At 31.8% G+C, this 20,827-nt stretch overlaps 1 protein-coding gene across 1 annotated transcript in view; it reads right to left on the bottom strand.

Moving 5' to 3' along the window:
- The window catches only part of LOC123692429 (elongation of very long chain fatty acids protein 7-like), a 56,602-nt gene extending 39,231 nt beyond the window's left edge, over window positions 1–17,371 (bottom strand). The window contains exon 1 of the mRNA XM_045637174.1: window positions 17,265–17,371. Coding sequence (XP_045493130.1) covers window positions 17,265–17,271 — 7 coding nt within the window. The 5' untranslated portion in view covers window positions 17,272–17,371. The remainder of the gene's footprint in view (window positions 1–17,264) is intronic.
- Window positions 17,372–20,827: the final 3,456 nt, after the last annotated feature.

Below are 20,827 nucleotides of genomic sequence, written 5' to 3'. Positions count from 1 at the left end.
ACCTAAGCTCCGAGAGGCAACTTTTGCGATGCCTGCCGTTGACGTCATATTATGTAATGCCGATTTGGACGCAGTGCGCGCGCTCGCTCTGCATCGTCGGCCATTTGAATTTTTCTTTTGTTGGCTTTTTTACCAAATCTTCCTCTTCTGCTAACAAACAAGCTACAACTACAAATTGTTCTTCATCGCTTTCCTCCATTCTCACAGAGTCCACACGCGCGTTCACTATGAAAATCCGAGTGAACTGGCATCGTCAACCCGTATGCTGGTACTCACCGTCGGTAATCTATACGCTGCGTCAGTGGACGCATTGATCCGTTTTGTACGATGCGTCCGTTGCGTACGATACCGACAAGTGGACGCTTAGCTTTAAAAGTCGATAGGTACTGGGTCATAGATTAATGAGTAGCTAATTATTTACCGACGCAAGCGATTCATTTTACACTATTTTATACATAACTAGCTGTTTTTAAGATTTAAGCTTACATAGGGACAATATATAGTTTGCGTTTTTCTCACGAAAAAAAGAGGGATACAGTAATATTTAAATAAAAAAAAAACATTTAAATAAAAATATTTCAGAAACAACGAGGTCTCTAGATACTGCACTTTAATACATTTTATCTAGGACTCACAATTTTGTTGAGCCATCAAAAGATTTTACGCAAATAGGTACATATATACATAACGAATATATTTTTCGAAGCGATCGCCATGGTCACATATTGTTAAAAAAAAAAAAAGAAAACAGCAATTCTTTTTACATTTTACATAAATTTATCCTCCGTTTTTAACCGACTTCAAAAAAAAGGAGGAGGTTATCAATTCGGCCGGTATATTTTTTTTTTTTTTTTTTTTATGTATGTACACCGATTACTCCGAGGTTTCTGAACCGATTTACGTGATTCTTTTTTTGTTCGATGCGGGATGGTGTCGAATTGGTCCCATAAAAATTTAATTCGGATAGGCCCAGTAGTTTTTATTTTATGAGCATTTTTGTCTGTAGGTATTTGTAAATTTTGCAAGTGCAAGTTTGAAGTCGGTTGTTTTTAACGCAGTTATCACTTGTTACTACTATACGTCATTTATACACAGTAGTTCTTCTCATGCATAATCAAAATATACAATTGCATCATGAAGGCACAATCAGGAATTCCACTTCAAAGTTAAGTATCACTTAGATCCTACTCAGCACAGGCTTGCATTATGGCATAAATACTGTATACAACGGGCCATTGTTCACTCAGTATAATTAATAATGAGTAAGATCCTAGATTGAGATGCATGTGTGAATCATAATAGTTCTTTTATTTATTTTAATACATCCCTAGTTCTAAAATAAAAAATTATAATTTGTTTGTTTTGCATCCTAACCTATCTAACTTGTAAAAGATAAATAAAATACATATCTAACACATTAAAAACAAATGCACGATCTCGATCAACTCATATTTGTTTCCACGGGACACGGGCCTCCTATGAGGGTACAGGGTAATCCACCACGCTGGCCAAGTCGGATTGTCACATATAATTAAGAACATGCTGGTTTCCTTGTGATTTGAAAAATGTTAACAATTGCGCACTTAAACAAAATCTTTAAATATGCAATGTTTTTCAGAATATTCCAGAAGATCTTCGATATCACTACAAATCATTATCAATACTATTGATTAATATTATATCAAAGTCTACATTCCGTTAACTATAAAAGGTTAGTGACCGTATTGTAAACAGTAATTAATTGCCTATATAAGTGAATCTCAAGGCAATTAAGGATGAATAAGAATTATTCCAGTAGTTATTGTTATTTTATTTAGATTATAAAATTATCGAGTTAATCTGAACTAAATAACTGATGAAACTGATACTGATAATATTGCAGGAAATTAAAAACGAAAAAAAAAATATTTGATCCCCTAAAAATATCTCCTGTTTTTTGTATAGCATCATACATGCCATAAAAAACGTAATATGATTTAATAATAACTTGTCTTCAGAATGGTTTTTAAAATTACAACATAGCATTGCCTTTGAGATTTCATCAGCACAGGTTGCCTGTCACATGTGTCTAAAACAAAATTTATCAACAAAGCCTTTAACAGAAAAAAATGAATAAAAATAACAAAGACTGCAGCTGCTTTTAACAAATGCATTTATTATTATAATCCGACAAATATGGAAAGATTATTTACAAACAGTGTATAATCCGACCGAATATTGTAAAGCATTACGGTAAGTCGCAAGGGAAGTTGTTATGTAAAAATCATATGGTAGATTATAATAGATACCTATTAATAATGAGTACATAAATACAATAAGATGTAGCAAGCTTATTAAATTATGATTAGTATTGTATTATTAAGTAATAATTATTATTTGCACAAAAAACTTAACGGCTTCGATTGTCGAACAGGACAAAAGTTAAATTGAATCAACCGGAAGGCACAACTTTCAAATAATAAAGGTTCCGGGGTAACAAACCCAAAAAAATAAAAAAAATATTGATTTTTTTTAAGTCAATTATAAATGTTTGTTCAAATAAAAATGCAAAATAAACCATGATCTTTCAAGCAACTTTGAGAAGAGTAATTCACTTATCAAACCATAAGAAACAATTATACCGTCATTGTTTACAAACACGTATTATTTATGTAAATATTCACATGTATTTCGAGATCATTCAAAAATTCCATAACTTGTAGATTAATGATTATTATTTAATAGTCTTGTGTAACGAGTTCTGATAGAGTATTTTAATTTTTCTGTAGGTATTAATAACTCTTTAATTGTTTGAAATAAAAGATTTTTTTAAATTATATGGTTGTTTTTTTGACTTTCAGTAAAAGAGCCTAAATTCTTACAATAGTACATAATTAACAAAAGTAAATAAAATTTTTATTTTTATAAAAAATTATATCAGAATAAATAATAAGAAGTGTGAGTTAAAATAAATACCAAACGAGCTATTAACATATTACTATCCATGCTTATTTTTTTACGTACCTACCCATCATTACATAGTATAAAACAAAGTCGCTTTCTCTGTCCCTATTTCCCTTTGTATGCTTAAATCTTTAAAACTACGCAACGGATTTTGATGCGGTTTTTTTTAATAGATAGAGGAAGGTTTGTATATAATTTATTAGGTTTTAGAGAAAGCGGGCGAAGCCGCGGGCGGTAAGCTAGTAATATAAATAAATTACTATTTCCAATGCTAGGCCAATATTATCACCGAACAAGATTATTTCATGTACATTTTTTCTAATTTTTCTGTTAATCTATCTATCAAAGTCTCTTAGAGAAAAAAGAAAACGAAGAAAATTCGAAAAAGTCTCAACTTATAAAGCTAACTACGCTCGATTGTCAATTCAGGGAAAAATATTCCAATATTTACGGTTAGCAAACACATTCATATAGTGTAACTACTCATAATGCCAAAGATTCTAATCGTTCCCACATTATTTACTTTGATTTCTGCATGTCACGGTCTTTCGGATTTCGCACCTACTGGGGACTCGAAACTAGCGTAATATCACAAGGCCTAGTTACTTAACTCGATGGTACAGTCAATGTCATTACCCTTGAATATTTTCGATATATGCTTAGTCAATATGTATTAACAAATATATTTAATTATACATTCGTGGGTGCAACAGTGAGCAAAATGCTTCTGTAAAGTAAGTAAAAGTCCCAGGTCCCTGTTTCACTGATCATTACATTAGAGACAAATAGGTGATCAGCCTTATGTATCCTGCCAGATCGAGAAATTTTTTTCTTCTACCTGGAATCGAACCCAGGACCCCTCAATTCTACGCTCACGAGTCACCCACTGAACTAAGGCGGTCCAAACTGTTTCTGTAAAGTTACAGATAAAGTTAATAGGTACATTAAGACCCATTATTATTTTCTCAACGTAACTTTATTAAATCAGTATGCAAAGTTAAATTACACTTAAATACTACAGTTATTTCAGTGTTGAAGCAAGATCTAACTTTAAGTTGCAAAAGAAATGTGAACAATGTAGGTTATTGCACTAGTTCTCTGTAAAACAACTGGTCAATTGTCAAAATAGAGTCATTCAAAATTAAATGTTGTGTATCGAATTATGATAATGATGTAAAGAAATAATGACTTGCAGATTTGCAATAGAGGTCAATATACATCTATTTTTATAGCCTTTTGGTAAAAGTGTCTTAAAATACTAATTGATGGTAATTATGAATTGTTGTGATTTGTGAATTATGTAACGCTTGGTTAGACAAAATATATAAATATATAAGGCATGCCTTTATAGGCATGCCTTAAATTAAAAAGTCCAGTTGTTATTAACTACAAGGCACTTTGAACAATAAAAACTATAAACAAATGTGCATTGAAATTATTGTTTTGTGTTGAAAACTAACTAATTGCATCTATTTCTTTCCATTATATTTAATTAAAAATTTCACAATACAATTATTTCTTAGTTAGTGGAGGCTCACAAATCAATAAAATTAATTTAGTTTAAAATGGCTTTAAACCACGCTTAATTTCGTAAAATTATTGTATTGTCACCGATCCTTGATTAACACAACGTTTGAATTAAATCCCTCCGTTTATAGTTCAAAATCAAGTCTAAAGGAGTCAGTTACATTATACATACTAATAAAAGCGTATTAAAAATAATCAAAACACCCGAATGGTCATCGACGGTATACTGACCTTGCATATTGCGACACGACGCATTTAAACAAATTCTCTGATAAAATATTATGCATGAGCCACTGGCCTCAGAGTTAATGGTCCATTGTTTATTGGGCCTATTGCACGATATTTAATCAGCAAAACACCTTTGTTTTTTTCGTATGTTACAGTATAAAAAAGTGTAATGTAAAGTATGATAATGACACATTAGGTTGCAAACACATGCTACGGTAATATATAATTTTTGAATACGTATACTTAATCTACTTATTTTAAATCGGTCTAGGTCTACGTTATAAATATAGGAAAATAGAGATGTTAAAGACCTCTTTACCTCAGGCTAGAGGCTCGTCCGTTACAAAAATCGATATTTAAAACTTAGTACAGCTCTTCTTACGAAAATAACTCTTAGGGGGGAGTTATATAAAATTCGGCAAGCTTTATGCCTTTATACATCTATATGTATCTGTATGTTTCTCTATAGAAACAGCGCATATTGCTCATCTTAAAAAAAATGCATAGGTAACAAGTAAATTACTAAAAAAAAAACTATTCAGATCAGATCGACAACACACTTTATTAAAAGTATATTAATACGAGCACCAGCAACTATATAATTAATTTATACCTACACATGCCATTAAAACTTAACAGTGAACCTGACACCGATTTACGCACGCCTGCTTTCACCGTCAGAGTGCATCATAACACTCTCAAGGTTAACATTACGTAAACCGTGTTTACTTTAAACCTTTCTATAGATTGAGAAATTACCCTTGCGAATAATTAAACATTTTTATGGAAAATTTGTATTGTAACTATTATAGTAAACAGGTTTTAGAGCTTTTGTGTTAGTAACTCACTATTTGAATAGTTTAATAATACTTTTATGTACTGTCGCATTTTAAATTTCAATACAAATTATTAAAGACAAGGAAGACTGAATTCAATTATTATTGGAGTCATATTATAGAGTTCGCAAGTGACCTACTTCATCTAAATAACCATAGAGATACGTGAGCTTTTTTTGTAATAACTCTATTTTTTATATCTATGTTTTATTTATTTACATCTATACTTAATGTTATAAAGCTGAAGAGTTTGTTTGTTTGTCTGAACGCGCTAATCTCGGGAACTACTGGTCCGATTTGAAATTTTTTATTTTGGTTTTAGATATTCCATTTATCGAGAAAGGCTATAGGCTATACATTTATCATCTCGCTTAGACCAACAGGAGCGAAGCACTGCGGGTAAAACCGCGGAGTACAGCTAGTGTATTCTAAGTAGTAGACTTTGAACCTTCGTTTGAACTCAATTTCTCGTAGTATCAACTCACATTTTCTTTTGTTTGATATCAAAAATCGTTATCACTTATCGATTTTTCATTGTTCAAAACTCAGTATTCTTTGTATTAGAAGTACTTAGTACAATCACAATACAAGTTCAGTATGTTATCAACTTCATTCTTACAATAATTTAGTCAGATACGGGTGATAATCAGTATAAAATCGTATTTTAATATCATCTAAATATATATAACTCAAAGGTGTCTGACTATCACTGACTGACATAGTGTGATCACTACGCACATCCCAAACCACTGGACGCATGGACGCACGGGCTAGGCATACAGGTAGATGTTAGGACGTAGGCATCCGCTAACAAAGAATTTTGATGAATTCTACCCCCAAGGGGATAAAATAGGTGATTAAAGTTTGTACCATGAATATTTATCTTTTCAACACCTAATTATTATTTATTTTTTTTATTACGATAGGGGAGCGCTTGGCCACGATCTCGCCTGATGGTAAGCTGAGATGTGGCCTAAGATGGAGCGTGCTTCCCTAGAATGTACCTGTTCACTCTCCTCTTGAAGACTCCCATATTGTACTCATCGGGGAACACAGATTCAGGAAGAATGTTCCAGTCCCTAGCGGTTCGAATAAAGAATGTCGATCCGAACCGCTTAGTCCGGGTACATGGAATATATAATAATTATTTAATTATTATAACAATTATATTAATTATTCAATCAATATGAAGCCATAGATGCATATATTATCTTATATCGCCTTGTATATATGTCAATCACGCCATGTGGTAATTCGGAACAGTGAGAAAATAATAAAACAATGGGCAATTGCTTCATTGAAGTAGAGCACATTTTTCTTACGCAGTTAATGAAAAATTTATACGTTTCTTCATACGTATAGAATTTGAAATCAAACGTTTTTAACGGATTAACATCTTAAACGACCTTAAAATTTCATTCATTATAAGTATTTTAAAATTTTCCGTAGTAAATATGTATTTTATTACAAGCACTAGCTTTCCGCCCGCGACTTCACCCGATTTGTGTAAAACTAACTAAATTATATGCTAAAAACTTCCTCGAGAATCACTCTACTTTTAAAAAAAATCACATCAAAGTCCGTTGCGTAGTTTTAAAGATTTAAGCATATATATTGACGGGTAGACATCGACAGGGACTTTTTATACTATGTAGTGATGGTCAAATTAAATTTATCAGTTGTAGGGTAATTAATGCACTAGTTTATAAGGAATGTAATAATATAATCCCTAACCGAGAATCAATTATGACTTATAAGTACGGGTAAATAGAAATTTCCCACGGTTTAAGATGGGTAAAAATGAAGATGTGATGAATACAAATTCCCACACGCTTTAAGAAACACCGGACTTTTCCATTGGAAACTAATTAATCAATTAGTAAGGCATGGGCTTTTCCGAAAAGATAATCCATCAATGAAATAGATTTCAATCCATTTACTGAAACATACTTTAACGATACATGATGGCTCCACACTTTATAGGAACGTTGTTCAACTTGTAAAATGTTTCATACAAATTTAACATCATTCTATAAACTTATAGGAAAAAATATTACCATTGGTTATTAACTATAACCTGTTTATTATACTCATTACTGTTCCCCGCGGTTTCACCCGCATTGCTCAGCTCCTGTTTGTTTCAGCGTGATGATATTTAGCCTATAAGCCTTCCTCGATAAATGAAATAATCTATCCCGAGATTAGCGCATTCAAACAAACAAACAAACTCTTCAGCTTTATAATATTCGTATAGTAAATATTAGCTGTCACCTCCAAACATGCTAGAAAATAATATCTAATCTCATCATGAGAATGATATTAAAACACAGAAAAAAATTTAAATGTCTTGAAATTTTGTAATCTATAAAAACTAGCTTTAAATAATTAATGATAATATATCAGTCTCAAATTAAACAGAGCAAAACGTACCAAATACCAAAAGATAACATTACCAAAAAAATTGTTTTTCAGTCTCACGCGTAAAAGATTCGCAGGCTCTTAGAAGCTGTCGAGTGTTGGTTATTACCACAAAACAATTTAAACCCAGTCTAACTTTAAACTAGGGATCTGTCACTTTAATATATTTTGTCTTGTATGAAATACGAAAACCCAGATTAAAGATAACCCGCGCTTAAAGACAAACCCAGTCTAAAGTCGTGGTAAGGGCGGCCGTACACGGACCGCTTCAAGCAGTTGAGACCGACCGCTTGAAGCCGCGACCGCGCGGTGAACTATAGGCATTCATTCACCGCCGTACACGTGACGGCTCGAGCCGTCGCGACCGCTTCAAGCCGTCAACTGCATGACGAAATTCCACCGTGCCGTTGACGGCTCGCGAGCGGTCGTGAGGCATACACTGACTGCTCGAGCCGTTGACTGCGCTAGAGCCGTCGACGGCTTCCTCTCCCCCTGAAAATCAATGACGCGACTAGTCAAAAAATCGACGGCTCGAGCGGTTGGTAGCGACGGCTCGAGCAGTCAAGAACCGACGGCTCGAGCCGTCAACGACCGACCGCTCGAGCCGTCCGTGTACGTCGCTCAGCCGTTAACTGCTCGAGCGGTCCGTGTACGGCCGCCCTAAGACAGTATGTATCTTACGCAAAAACACTATGGATAAAACTTTAATTATTTGCTATCTGTGTTTGTTTTAATAACTTCATGTAAATATTTACGCAATTTAATTTTTACGAAACCAAGTGGTGAACACCTTGTTCCACTTATCAATAGTCCTTGGTACCATTTAACATTTAAAGAGTTTGGGCATTTTGAGCGAAATGAAACATTTCTTGTTTTTTTTTTTCATTATCGTGTGTTTTTTTTTTTGTTTATATTCAAGTAAATTATGAAATGCTTGAATGAAATGCCGTTCCTATGACTAAAGGTGAAGTCAGTGAAGTGAAGTCACGCAAAATAACGGTTTTACTTTGTTGTTGTTTTTAAGTTTAAGTTATTTCATTTTCATTTAAGCACAGAATACATAATAGTAGCTAAACGCTACAGAACGGACACTCTCCGCCTCCCGCCAAAATTAAACACTTACCTCACCCCGCACGATCAGACATGTTATGGTACCCATTTCCCCGCAAGGACGATACCAACGACGTCTTAGACGAAACGCAACGAAGATTGACAACATTAATCAAATTGACATAAAGTAATTTTATTATTTTGGATTTGTGATTATCGTTTTTCGTAGAAAATGGTTAAATATTGTGCTGTTTACGGATGTATTTCATCAGAAAAACGCGAATTTTTTTTTACGCTAGTCACAAATGTGCCAACCATAAAGCGTTAACACACACATTTGCAGTCTCTACAGTGTGACTGTCAAAACAATCATTTTGTATGGAGTGTCCAGGGTGTGATTTAAGTTAAGTTCCTGTGTAATATTTGTATTGAGTGTAAGCATTCCGACATCTTAAACTTGATAAATAATTGTCCTCGAGAAGAATAAAATCCCAAAAAACAAATAAAATCATCATATAATAATCAAAATAAAAAAAATAATCATAATATCGCATTTAATTCAATAATTAACAAAACCACATAATATGATTTATTAAAATTTAACAATTATCCTTTCAGCTATACTTAATACTTCAATAAATTAACTTGCATTTTTTGTATCAATTTCCTAATAAAATATTAATGTATACTGACTTAAAAAACTGGTTTTAATAAATTTGCATTTCACTTTTGGTTTTCAACACGTTTTCAAATAAGAAGGTCATTAAGAACATTTTTAATTTAACCGATCATGCTTAGCGTAACGTAATCTATAGTATTATCACTACATACAATAAAACAAAGTCGCTTTCTCTGTCCATATTTCCCTATGTATGCTTAAATCTTTTTAAACTACGCAACGGATTTTGATGCAGTTTTTTAATAGATAGAGTGATTCAAGAGGAAGGTTTTAGTATATAATTTATCATGTTTTAGACAAAGCGGGCGAAAACTAGTCTGGATATAATCTCAAATAAATAATATAAGCATAGAATTTTTCAAAATTTTAAGTGTATCATCTTAATAGGTGGAAACTACTTTTGACTACGCGTACAAAACCGGGCGAAGAGCTACTATTTTAAGTCAAAAATTGTAATAAATTTCATCAGGGACATTATCAGCTATTGAATTAGTCTTTATAATTGTTTTCATAACAAATGGTTGACAAAAATGCTGATTGTAGGAAGATAAACTCACGATTCTTGAAAATTGTAGATTAAATCTGTCCATTTACAATTCGTCAAAATAGAGTCATAAAGAGTCGGATATATACCAACAGACAGGTGAAGCTAATAAAAGCGTATTAAAATATGTTTTAGATGTAGGCATCTATACTAATACTATAAAGCTAAAGAGTTTGTTTGTTTCTTTGAACGCGTTAATCTCAGGAATTACTGATCCGATTTGAATAATTATTTCAGTGTTAGATAGCCCATTTATCGAGAAAGGCTATATATCATCACACTAAGAAAAATAGGAGCGGAGCAATGCGGGTAAAACCGCAAGGCACAGATAGTAGTAAATATACAAGCAATAGCCAGCAGATGAGACTTTACGCAATGAATCACGCATATATCTGAATATGAATAACTATTAAAAAACTTACGACAATTTCATCGGCAAAGTTCTAGGTCATATTTTTACGAAACTACATTTCAAGGATTCTTTCTTATTTTAAAGAATACAGTGTTTTTTGATAGAATGCAATATTTATATGAGTATTGTTATGGAACGCACAATTGATTTTTTTTTGAAGGATTTTTCCTTGTGTTTGAGGAATTAAGTAATATAAAATTTATACTTATGGATCTATACTAATATTATAAAGCTAAAGAGTTTGTTTGATTGTTTGTTTGTTTGTTTGTTCGTTTGAACGCTCTAATCTCGGGAACTACTGGTCCGATTTGAAAAATTCTTTCGGTGTTAGATAGCTCATTTATCGAGAAAGGCTATATATCATCACGCTACGACCAACGGGACGGGAGCCAAGGGGGTGAAACCGCGCGGAGCAGCTAGTTAAAAATATTATCAATGCATGTTTGAAATGGTTCTCAAAAGTACTGTCTAACATGACGAAGATTTAAGCAAAGATTAGGTACTATTATTTTATACACTTGAATAAAATCAAACTTCAATCACTTGATTGTGGTCAAACTGTGTATAATAATAATCACTACATAGTATAAAGTTGCTTTCTCTGTCCCTATGTCCTATGTATGCTTAAATCTTTAAAACTACCCAACGGATTTTGATGCGATTTTTTTAATATATAGAACGATTCAAGAGGAAGGTTTTAGTATATAATTTACTAGCTGCTCCGCGCGGTTTCACCCCCGTGACTCCACTCCTGTTGGCCGTAGCGTAATAATATAAATAGCCTAAGCCTTTCTCGATAAATGGGCTATCTAACACCGAAAGAATTTTTCAAATCGGACCAGTAGTTCCCGAGATTAGCGCGTTCAAACAAACAAACAAACTCTTCAGCTTTATAATATTAGTATAGATTTATACCTACTATTTGTAAGAAAAATCAAACGAGATGTAAACAATAGCAACATAACACTAGTCTAGATTTTAAATGCGTCATAGCTAGGACAATTATAATAGGTAGTGGAAAAATAAAGGTTCTTCACATCCGATCAACCGTATTATATAAACATAGTAAAACCATCTTCCGTATGAGTATGATATAATAAATACCGGTATTATTGCAAGCAGGATAATTCACTGCGTAGTATAATATGCATGTTTTAACATTTTTCTTCCTTGTTTATAAACATCGTTGTTAACCGACTTAAAAAAGGAGGTTCTTAATTTGAACTTTACCCATTTTTTTGGCTTTGTTGCCTCACAACATTTGACTGGGTGAACGGATTCTGATATTTTTTTTACGAAAGCCTGCTATAATATAGTCTCAGTTAAATGATATAAAACTGGGCGATTTTTAAGTTTTAACATGGAAATACTTACATTTATTTTCACACAATTTGTGATAAAAATTCCTTGTATATTATGTTAGTGAACGCGATACCTATAAATTATAATATATTTAATTACAATATTGCAACAAAATTCATCCAGGCGTATAGCTACACATTCACAATCTCTCACACACACACATACCTACAAAGTAATTAAAAAAGCAAAAGAATATTAGCAATCACTGTAATAGCCAACTTTTAGATTTTAAGGTGATTAAGGATAAAATTACTTAAAAATACAAATAATATCAACAAAATTAATTTTCCTAACATTATCTACTCCTACTTAAAAATACATGTTGGCCGATTCTCAAGGCACACAAAATTTCATAAGAATCGATCCAGCTGCTCTTTCAGATGAGTATGGTAACTATCATTGACATGAGAATTTTATTTATTATCTATAGAGATGTATCTAAACCAAATATGTAGGTAATTCTTACAAATAAGCACAATAAGCGAAGGCCTTTCTAACAGATATTCCTTTTCTATCGTTTCCAGTAAAGGTACAATGGTTAATGGTTATGAAGCATGAAAGTCTACTTACCTACTTGTCAGTTGTCCTAACGACAGCTGACCGTCAAAGATCACGTAATGAACTAGAAGGAGCAAGTAAAATATTTTTATTAAATAAATCGTGTCATGCTCTACGTTCATTTGATTATTGTTGGATTTAGATAGATTTCATATTAATGTCGTATTTTTTTTAATATTTTAGTTATTTTATTGTTTTGTTTAGTTTTAATGTAAGTAATCATCAAGGTAAGATTTGAATTAGACATCGAAAATAATATTTTAACATAGAATGAAATATGAAATTAGAATTTATCAATTATGAACGGCCATCTGCATTTGATATATTCTAACATCGTTTATAATATTATAAATGATATTCGTTATTAAAAAACAAACACTTATATATAATTAATTATTAAAACCATTAAAATAAGATAGATAGATAGATGAAACGTTTATTCATAGAACACAAACATACTTACGATAAAAACAAAAACAAAGAGCAGATAAAACATAGATAGAGTATAGACAGATCTTAACTTGGGGTGTCCCTTGAAATAGTATTTGCTCTATCCAGTCAATGACCTATTATACTAGTAGACGCGACATACGCTAACATCATTGCACTAAAAAATAGCGTAAATAATACATACCTACTTACTAACGCATTATCACCAATACAGTTGTTCTCTCTTTCACTCTCACGCACGAGACATAATACATGTCTCACTCATGTACTTCGTAATAACAACTGCCGATTAAAATATAAAAAGAACGTCCAGCCACGGCGCTGAATGGTGCGTGACTAAGTGAAACTCGGGCACTTAGCTGAGTTTTTTCTTGCCAAAATAGAGAGCGGGTAACGTATCTAGCTTTTATATATATCATAGTATCCAGTACATTATATTATATCCATTGACCTGTTCTCTAAAGCCCTGAATTACCTTCAACTAACCCTAATACACTGACCGTGTCTTACTGGTATGAACTGTAAAGGAAAGTGTAAATAATCTTGTGAACATTAGGCTTAAGCCGAAATCGGAGATAGGGCTTGTATTACATGTTAAAGATATATTTACCGTTATGCTAGGATACTAGGATTAATAGTCTATGAATATGGTATTTTATGACAGACTAGCTGTGCCCCGCAGTTTCACCCGCAGTGCTCTGCTCCTGTTGGTCTTAGCGAAATGATAATATATAAGCCTTCCTCGATAAATGGGCTATCTAACACCGAAAGAATTTTTCAAATCGGACCTGTAGTTACCGAGATGAGCGTGTTCAAACAAACAAACTCTTCAGCTTTATAATATTAGTATAGATTTAAAGTTTATTGTATAAGAAGTAGAATTGAATTCATGCATTTTCGTACATTTTTATTTCGTAAACTTTTGATAATAGCCATAATATATTTATATTTATATTATAATGTAGGTATCTATTTAATTAAAAAATAGTATTTATTATCTAGATACATTATCTAGATAATTAAAAAATAGTGGTAATATCTTTGGGAAGAAGTAAATTTGTATGTGAGGATAAAAAAGTATTAAATGACTGGTAATTTTATATGAAACATAATATTTTAATGTTTCTGAAGGAGAAATCCATTAGGTATAACCTAGCTTGATAACATTTTATACCTACAATGTATGTATTACAAACATTATATTGTATATGAAAGAGAAGTTCTAAATATAAATTATTAAGGAATTTATATTTAATAATGTTAATGCACTTAATTATTCATATCAAATCATTAAAATACAAGGAAATAATAAGTACTAATGAAAATTAATGATCTGGAATGGTTAATCCAATTTATATTAATTTATATGAACATAAATACTTTCAATTAATCATCAAATAATTAACGCACAGGAATCTAGATCTAGAAATATCTTAGAATTATCATAAATATAATATACTAGCTATGCCCTGCGGTTTTACCCGCATTGCCTTTAGCCTACTCGATAAACACCGAAACGATTTTTCAAATCGGACCAGTAGTTCGAGTACGACGAAGTCTCTTCCCGCTGTCTCTATGTATGCTTAATTCTTTAAAACTGCATTGTCTATTAGTTTTATTAATAACTAGCGGTCCGCCCGTGGTACCTACAACGTATTATGCCCGTAGTACCACTATTTTTTACATTATAACCGGACAGTGTAGTTTTATCTCATTATAATATAGTCGCTTAATACAAATGTTTTGTTTTAAAATTTATTTAAATTTAATAAGTGGATAAATATCCACAATATTTCATAATTGATCGATTTTCTAATAGGATGCCAAAAGTTATAACACACATAAACCACATAACTTACTACGTAGTAGGTACTTACTTACACATGCAATACATTTTTGTAATAATTATAAACTAGCCCGAGACAGCAAGGAATCGCTTATTAATATTATTTTTCATAATTTGTATTTTTATTAAGTTTTATTCACTTACATATAACTAAATCTTTCCATTATAATGTACAAAGTACGTTTTATAATATAACTTTAAAATTTAAATGAATATGCATAAATAAAATTGAAATAAAAAAGAATGAAACTACGATTTTTTATTCAGAAGCATACTCGTCTTTGATTACTACAAAAAAACTAGAGTATTTTGATATAATTGCTAGTTTTTATGATAGTTTTTAATTATATCAAAAACTAGTTGCGCTCCGCGGTTTCACCCGCGTGGATCGTCCTGTTGGTCTTAGCGTGATGATATAGCCTATAGCCTTCCTCGATAAATGGGCTATCTAACACCGAAATAATTTTTCAAGTCGGACCATTAGTTCGTGAGATTAGCGTGTTCAAACAAACAAATAAACTCTTCAGCTTTATAATATTGGCATATATCTAGCAACCATTTTTTACGATTTCTATGTACATCGTAAAAAAACATGGTAAACAAAAAGATAAATTTTATAAAACCGTAACATATCTGTGTCAGTTTTTGCCATAAAACATATTTTTTCATAAAAGCATGTTTAATCTTTATTATAATTTACATTAACCGTATACATTAGTTAATTATTGTATTTTTTGCGGTTTCTTCAATTGTATTAACCGACACAATGTACAAGCTGAATTTTAGTCAATAAAAAACTTTTATTAAACTTTTCACTGACTTAATGTGTGTGATCTGTTTAAACATAAATGTATATAGGTATTACTAGCTTACCGGCCGCGGCTTCGCCCGCTTTCTCTAAACGATTTGATATTTAAACTATCCTATCTCTCAAGTTGGATCGAACTGCACATGGTGTGCGAATTTTATTATAATCGGTTAAGTGGTTTAGGAGTCCATTGAGGACAAACATTGTGACACGAGATTTATATTTATTAAGATAGGTTCCGTATAATAATGAAGATATTTCTCAAAAAACTTTTATTTTTAAATATTTTCGGCCCTGGATCATAATAATAGGGACCACTATTATATGAATGCTTATAATTCTCTAAACTATGTAAAATATTTATTGTGTAGTGTTCCTTGTATTTTATATTGTAAAATGAACAGGGACATAATATTACATGTTTTTGTCGATATAAGCATTTAAGTAGATAATATATATGCACTTAATTAGATCCTACTAATGTAATCTATATGTGCATTACAATGAAATTAAGCGCACATATAGAGGGTAACTTGGATTAATACATAGGATAGGTTTTATCCCGGAAATCCCACGGGAACGGGAACTATGCGGGTTTTTCTTTGAACGCGGGCGAAGCCGCGGGCGGAAAGCTAGTAATACTTAGTTACTAAAACCATAAATGATACATCAAATGAAATTGAGAATTAACTTAACATAATTCAATATTAAAAAAATAAGAAAAATTATCGTGTAAGTAGTTACTTGGATGTCAACATAAAATTAAAATGAGATTATTTTACTTGATTAATTTAATGCAAAAAATTTAATGTAGCATTTTTTATTTATAACCAATATTTTAATAATAACTAGGTCAGCCCGTAATAAATAAAACTGCAGGAAAAACAAAAGTTTTCTCGATAAGGTAATTTAAATTCCTTGTAATAATAAAAAATAATTACATGCAACACACTTTTAAATTATAATTGGTTAAATTCAATTATAATAGAAAGTTTAATGTCAACAAAATTAAAATTGGAAAAAAAACGGTTGAAAAAAAGAACGCAGTCATTACGGCATTAGATGAATTTTTTTTTTAATTTTACCAGTAATTTGAAAATAATATTTTTTGTAATCTAAATAGTATTTTGCTTTATTGTACGCCATAGTTAATAAATAATTTAATTAATAACGTTAAAGTAGCTAAAATACAATGCAAAAATCCTTTGCATTTCAGAACTTAAACCTATCCTTATGTAAATTACCTAAATCATTATTTAAGTTAATATTATGCTATAGTTCTGTTACTATTGTGTCATTAAGGAAGGTGGACCCCAGGCTGTTCTAATTTGTAGTCCAAATGTGGCATTTGTAACCCACAAATTTGTTCAATAAATTATTTTTTATTTTGATTGATTTGATTTGATTTGTTCGTTTGTTTGTATCCTTACTAGATAAAACACAATCACACGTTTGTAGCTCCTTGTGTATATTATTTTTTATGCAAATTAAATAAATAATAAAATTTATTATCATTGTCAACATAACTTCGTTTATTTTCTTTTTAAAAATCCTTACCCTTTTAATTTTTATATTCATTTTATGAATACTATTCTCAACTCACCGTTCATCCTTTTAATCCAAATGAAAACACAGACTTCACTGTGACACAGAGCAAGAACAAATCAGAGCCTCCGTGGGGCTGCGCGCGCGTTCGATATCTTAATGCAACCTGCGCGCACGAACGTATAATAATAAGCTGACAATTCATACGTATCTCATGGATACGTCACTCGTGTTGTAATTGTTTATCGATAGTGTGATCGGACAATGATTGTGTGAAGATTTGGGAGCTAATCTTTACGGAGAGCGACTAATAATCACTACACAGCATAAACCAAAGTCGTTGTCTGTCCCTACACTATGCTGATCTTTTAAATTACGAAACAGATTTTGATGCGTTTTTTATACATAGAGCAGTTATCCAGGAAGATTTTAGTACGTAGTAAGTTTAGGACAACGCAGGGGATACCACGGGTGGAGAGTTAGTATCAAATATATCACAAAAAGTCACAGGCATTGTAGATAGTGTTGTCGGTCTTTGAGAATGGCAGCTAAAATATGGCAAAAAGGGTAACTAGATTGAAGTCTACGCACGAGGATGCTGAGGGAGTAATTTGATAATAGGCACTTTTCACAATGGGCGGCGTTGGCCCAACAAAATTTTTTGTTGATGTTTGCGGCCATTACGGTGATTATGAAAAAACATTTACAATGACGGCCGATCATAGACATTTAGGCCCTCTACACTATAGCGATTGCCGCTAGTCGCCCAACGCTACATTGTGAAGAGAGCCCATAATAAATAGGTAGCTAACTATTAAAATGGTATTTTGATATTAATCAAAGGCACTGAGCTTGATTTTAATAAAATATTAATCATGACTATTAATCAAAGAGGCACAGCAGATATTTACAAATTGCTTAACTTGGACTTCCTTTCATTATTAATAAAATAGTTTCTATTCAATTTCAATCGGCGGTCAATCTCTGTGATATAATAAAGCATAAATATGCATTGATGGCTGTATTTCATACTCTTTGAATATTCCCAAACGATGAATAATGGGATTCTGTTATTGAATTAAAAAAACCAATGACTCTAGATCTTACTACAAGGGCGGATTTATTTAACCCAGGATCGAAGGCAAGGACAAGAGTATTATATAATAAGAGCATCTGTTAAAAAGGATAAGGTTTTACTAATAATGGCAGTGATTTAAAAAAAAAGTAATTTCCTCATTTACTTTCATTGTAAATGTACACTGTACAACTACATTAGAATTTTAATCTATACATTATAAAATCACAATTGCATAGAATAAGACGTTTACAATAAAGTCATTGCCTTTTGCTTTTTGTTTTCTTGTTTAAAAATAATCATCTTTCCGTAAAAATGTACATTCACTCAAATATTTTTGTAATCGTCCATAATCCAAGGGCTATTTAGTTTAAAATGATAATGTGTATTTTTTCAGAAGTAGCCTTGAACTGACGTCATTAGTTCATTACTGGATATAAAATCAAATGGATTACAATTAGTACGTAATTACTGAAAAATATAAATCATAATTAAACTTAGACATATTTTATGAGTTTTTTAGAAATATAATATGTAATTGCAAAATAAATGTGTATTATAATTAAATATAAAAAATAAAGAGAATAATCATTAAAATCTTATCGACGACTTTGCAATAACTCTGTTCAACCAAGCTGACATTCACGACGAAAAAAAACCTTTTGAAAGAATACTAGGTACCTTCCGATGGTGTGTAATATAAAATATTTTCAAAATTATAAGAGTTGGTATCCCTAAAATGCTCTACGGGTCTTGATGTAGGTAGATTTATTTATAACTAGCTTCCGCCCGCGACTCCGTCCGCGCGGATGTCGGTCTTCGCGTGGATGGTTTATTTCTCCATTTTGAGTAACTCTGACCATTAAACATCTTATAAATATCTATTGGACCCAAATACGGCTAGGCCTATAATAATACGCAACGTGTGTTCGCGGTTCTACAGAACAACGTCTATAAAAGATTAATTTTTTTCTACGTATTTTTCCAGGATAAAAAGTATCCTATTTTACGCCCAGGATAATAAGGTATAATTATACCAAGTTTCATCGAAATCGAACCGTTAGTTTTCACGTGATGCCTTCACATACAGACAGACAGACAGACAGACAGACAGACAGACAGACAAAAATTTTTTTAATCACATAATATTTGGGTTTGGTATCGATCCAGTAACACCCCCTGGTATTTATTTTTTTAATATTTTCAATGTACAGAATTGACCCTTCTACAGATTTATTATATGTATAGATTTTCGATCAATTTTTTGCGGTTTTTGCGTAATGAATACAAAGATGTAAACTTGTAGGAAGTAAGATGATATTTCAATTATAGTTCAAGATTCATTACGGAAACGGAAATTTATCTGAACTTATAATTCGGTATAAAGTGCACGGTCGTTAATAAACATTTCATAAAAGCCAATGGGTCAGTGAACTTTGACAATCCATACTTTTATATTACTACTAGGTTTCCGCCCGCGGCTTCGCCCGCGCAGTCAAAGAAAAACCCGCATAGTTTCCGTTCCCGTGGGACTTCCGGGATTGCGTCATTTTCCAGGGATAAAAAAGTAGCCTATGTCCTTTCTCGGGTATCAAAATATCTCCATACCAAATTTCATGAAAATTGGTTCTGTAGTTTAGGCGTGATTGAGTAACAGACAGAAGATTAGGTAAATTATAAATATGGCTTTCAGCTTTTTTATGTGTATCCTTTTTAATCCTTACTATCCTACTCATATTATAACTGCGAATGTTTGTGAGGATGGATGTATGTACTATGTATGTTTATTACACTTAAAACTATTAGAGTCTAGAACGTTTGAGATGAAACTTTACAAGTAGAACACATGACTGTAGAAATTTCTGTGGGTTCGTTTGCGAGTGAAACCGTGTGGCAAAGCTAGTAATATTTTAAATGCGAAAGTATATATTAGTTTGTATGTCTTTCTTTTACGTCGCAACTATTATTTAAGATTTTTCCTGGTTTCTATAGATTAATAATTTATTATATATCTTGTTTATACAGGAAGCTTAGAGCCAGTTCTAATGCAGGATTATATGCAAAAAATCACTTAACAATTTCGTTCTAAAAAAGCTAATTATCAAATCTTATGCATTACATAATAAACATAAATTATTTTATCAATATTGAATGCTATACAATCAATTTATTACGTTTTAATTAATATCATGTATGTAACTTTCGTTTGGCAAGATCCAACCGGTACCAAAATCGTCACCTAACTCCATGACGTGACGGCATTGTCATGACGCGACCTTGAAATTTCAAAAATATGCACTACAATACCTACGTATAATGCATGTATGCAGAATGAAATTGTCAAGGACATATTTCCGCAGAATTAACTGGAGCAAAATCAAATATAGGGTTCATATTTGTTTTATATCTTTTGCGACATATTAAATGCGTTGGCCTTCGTTTAGATTCATTATGTCAATCTATACTATAATATTATAAAGCTGAAGAGTATGTTTGTTTGTTTGAACGCGCTAATCTCAGGATCTACTGGTACGATTTGAAAAATT

Source organism: Colias croceus, chromosome 6, assembly GCF_905220415.1.
Source record: "Colias croceus chromosome 6, ilColCroc2.1".
NCBI classification, from domain to species: Eukaryota; Metazoa; Arthropoda; class Insecta; order Lepidoptera; family Pieridae; genus Colias; species Colias croceus.
Note: the sequence above shows the minus strand (reverse complement) of the source record. Positions and strands in the feature narration are given on the sequence as shown.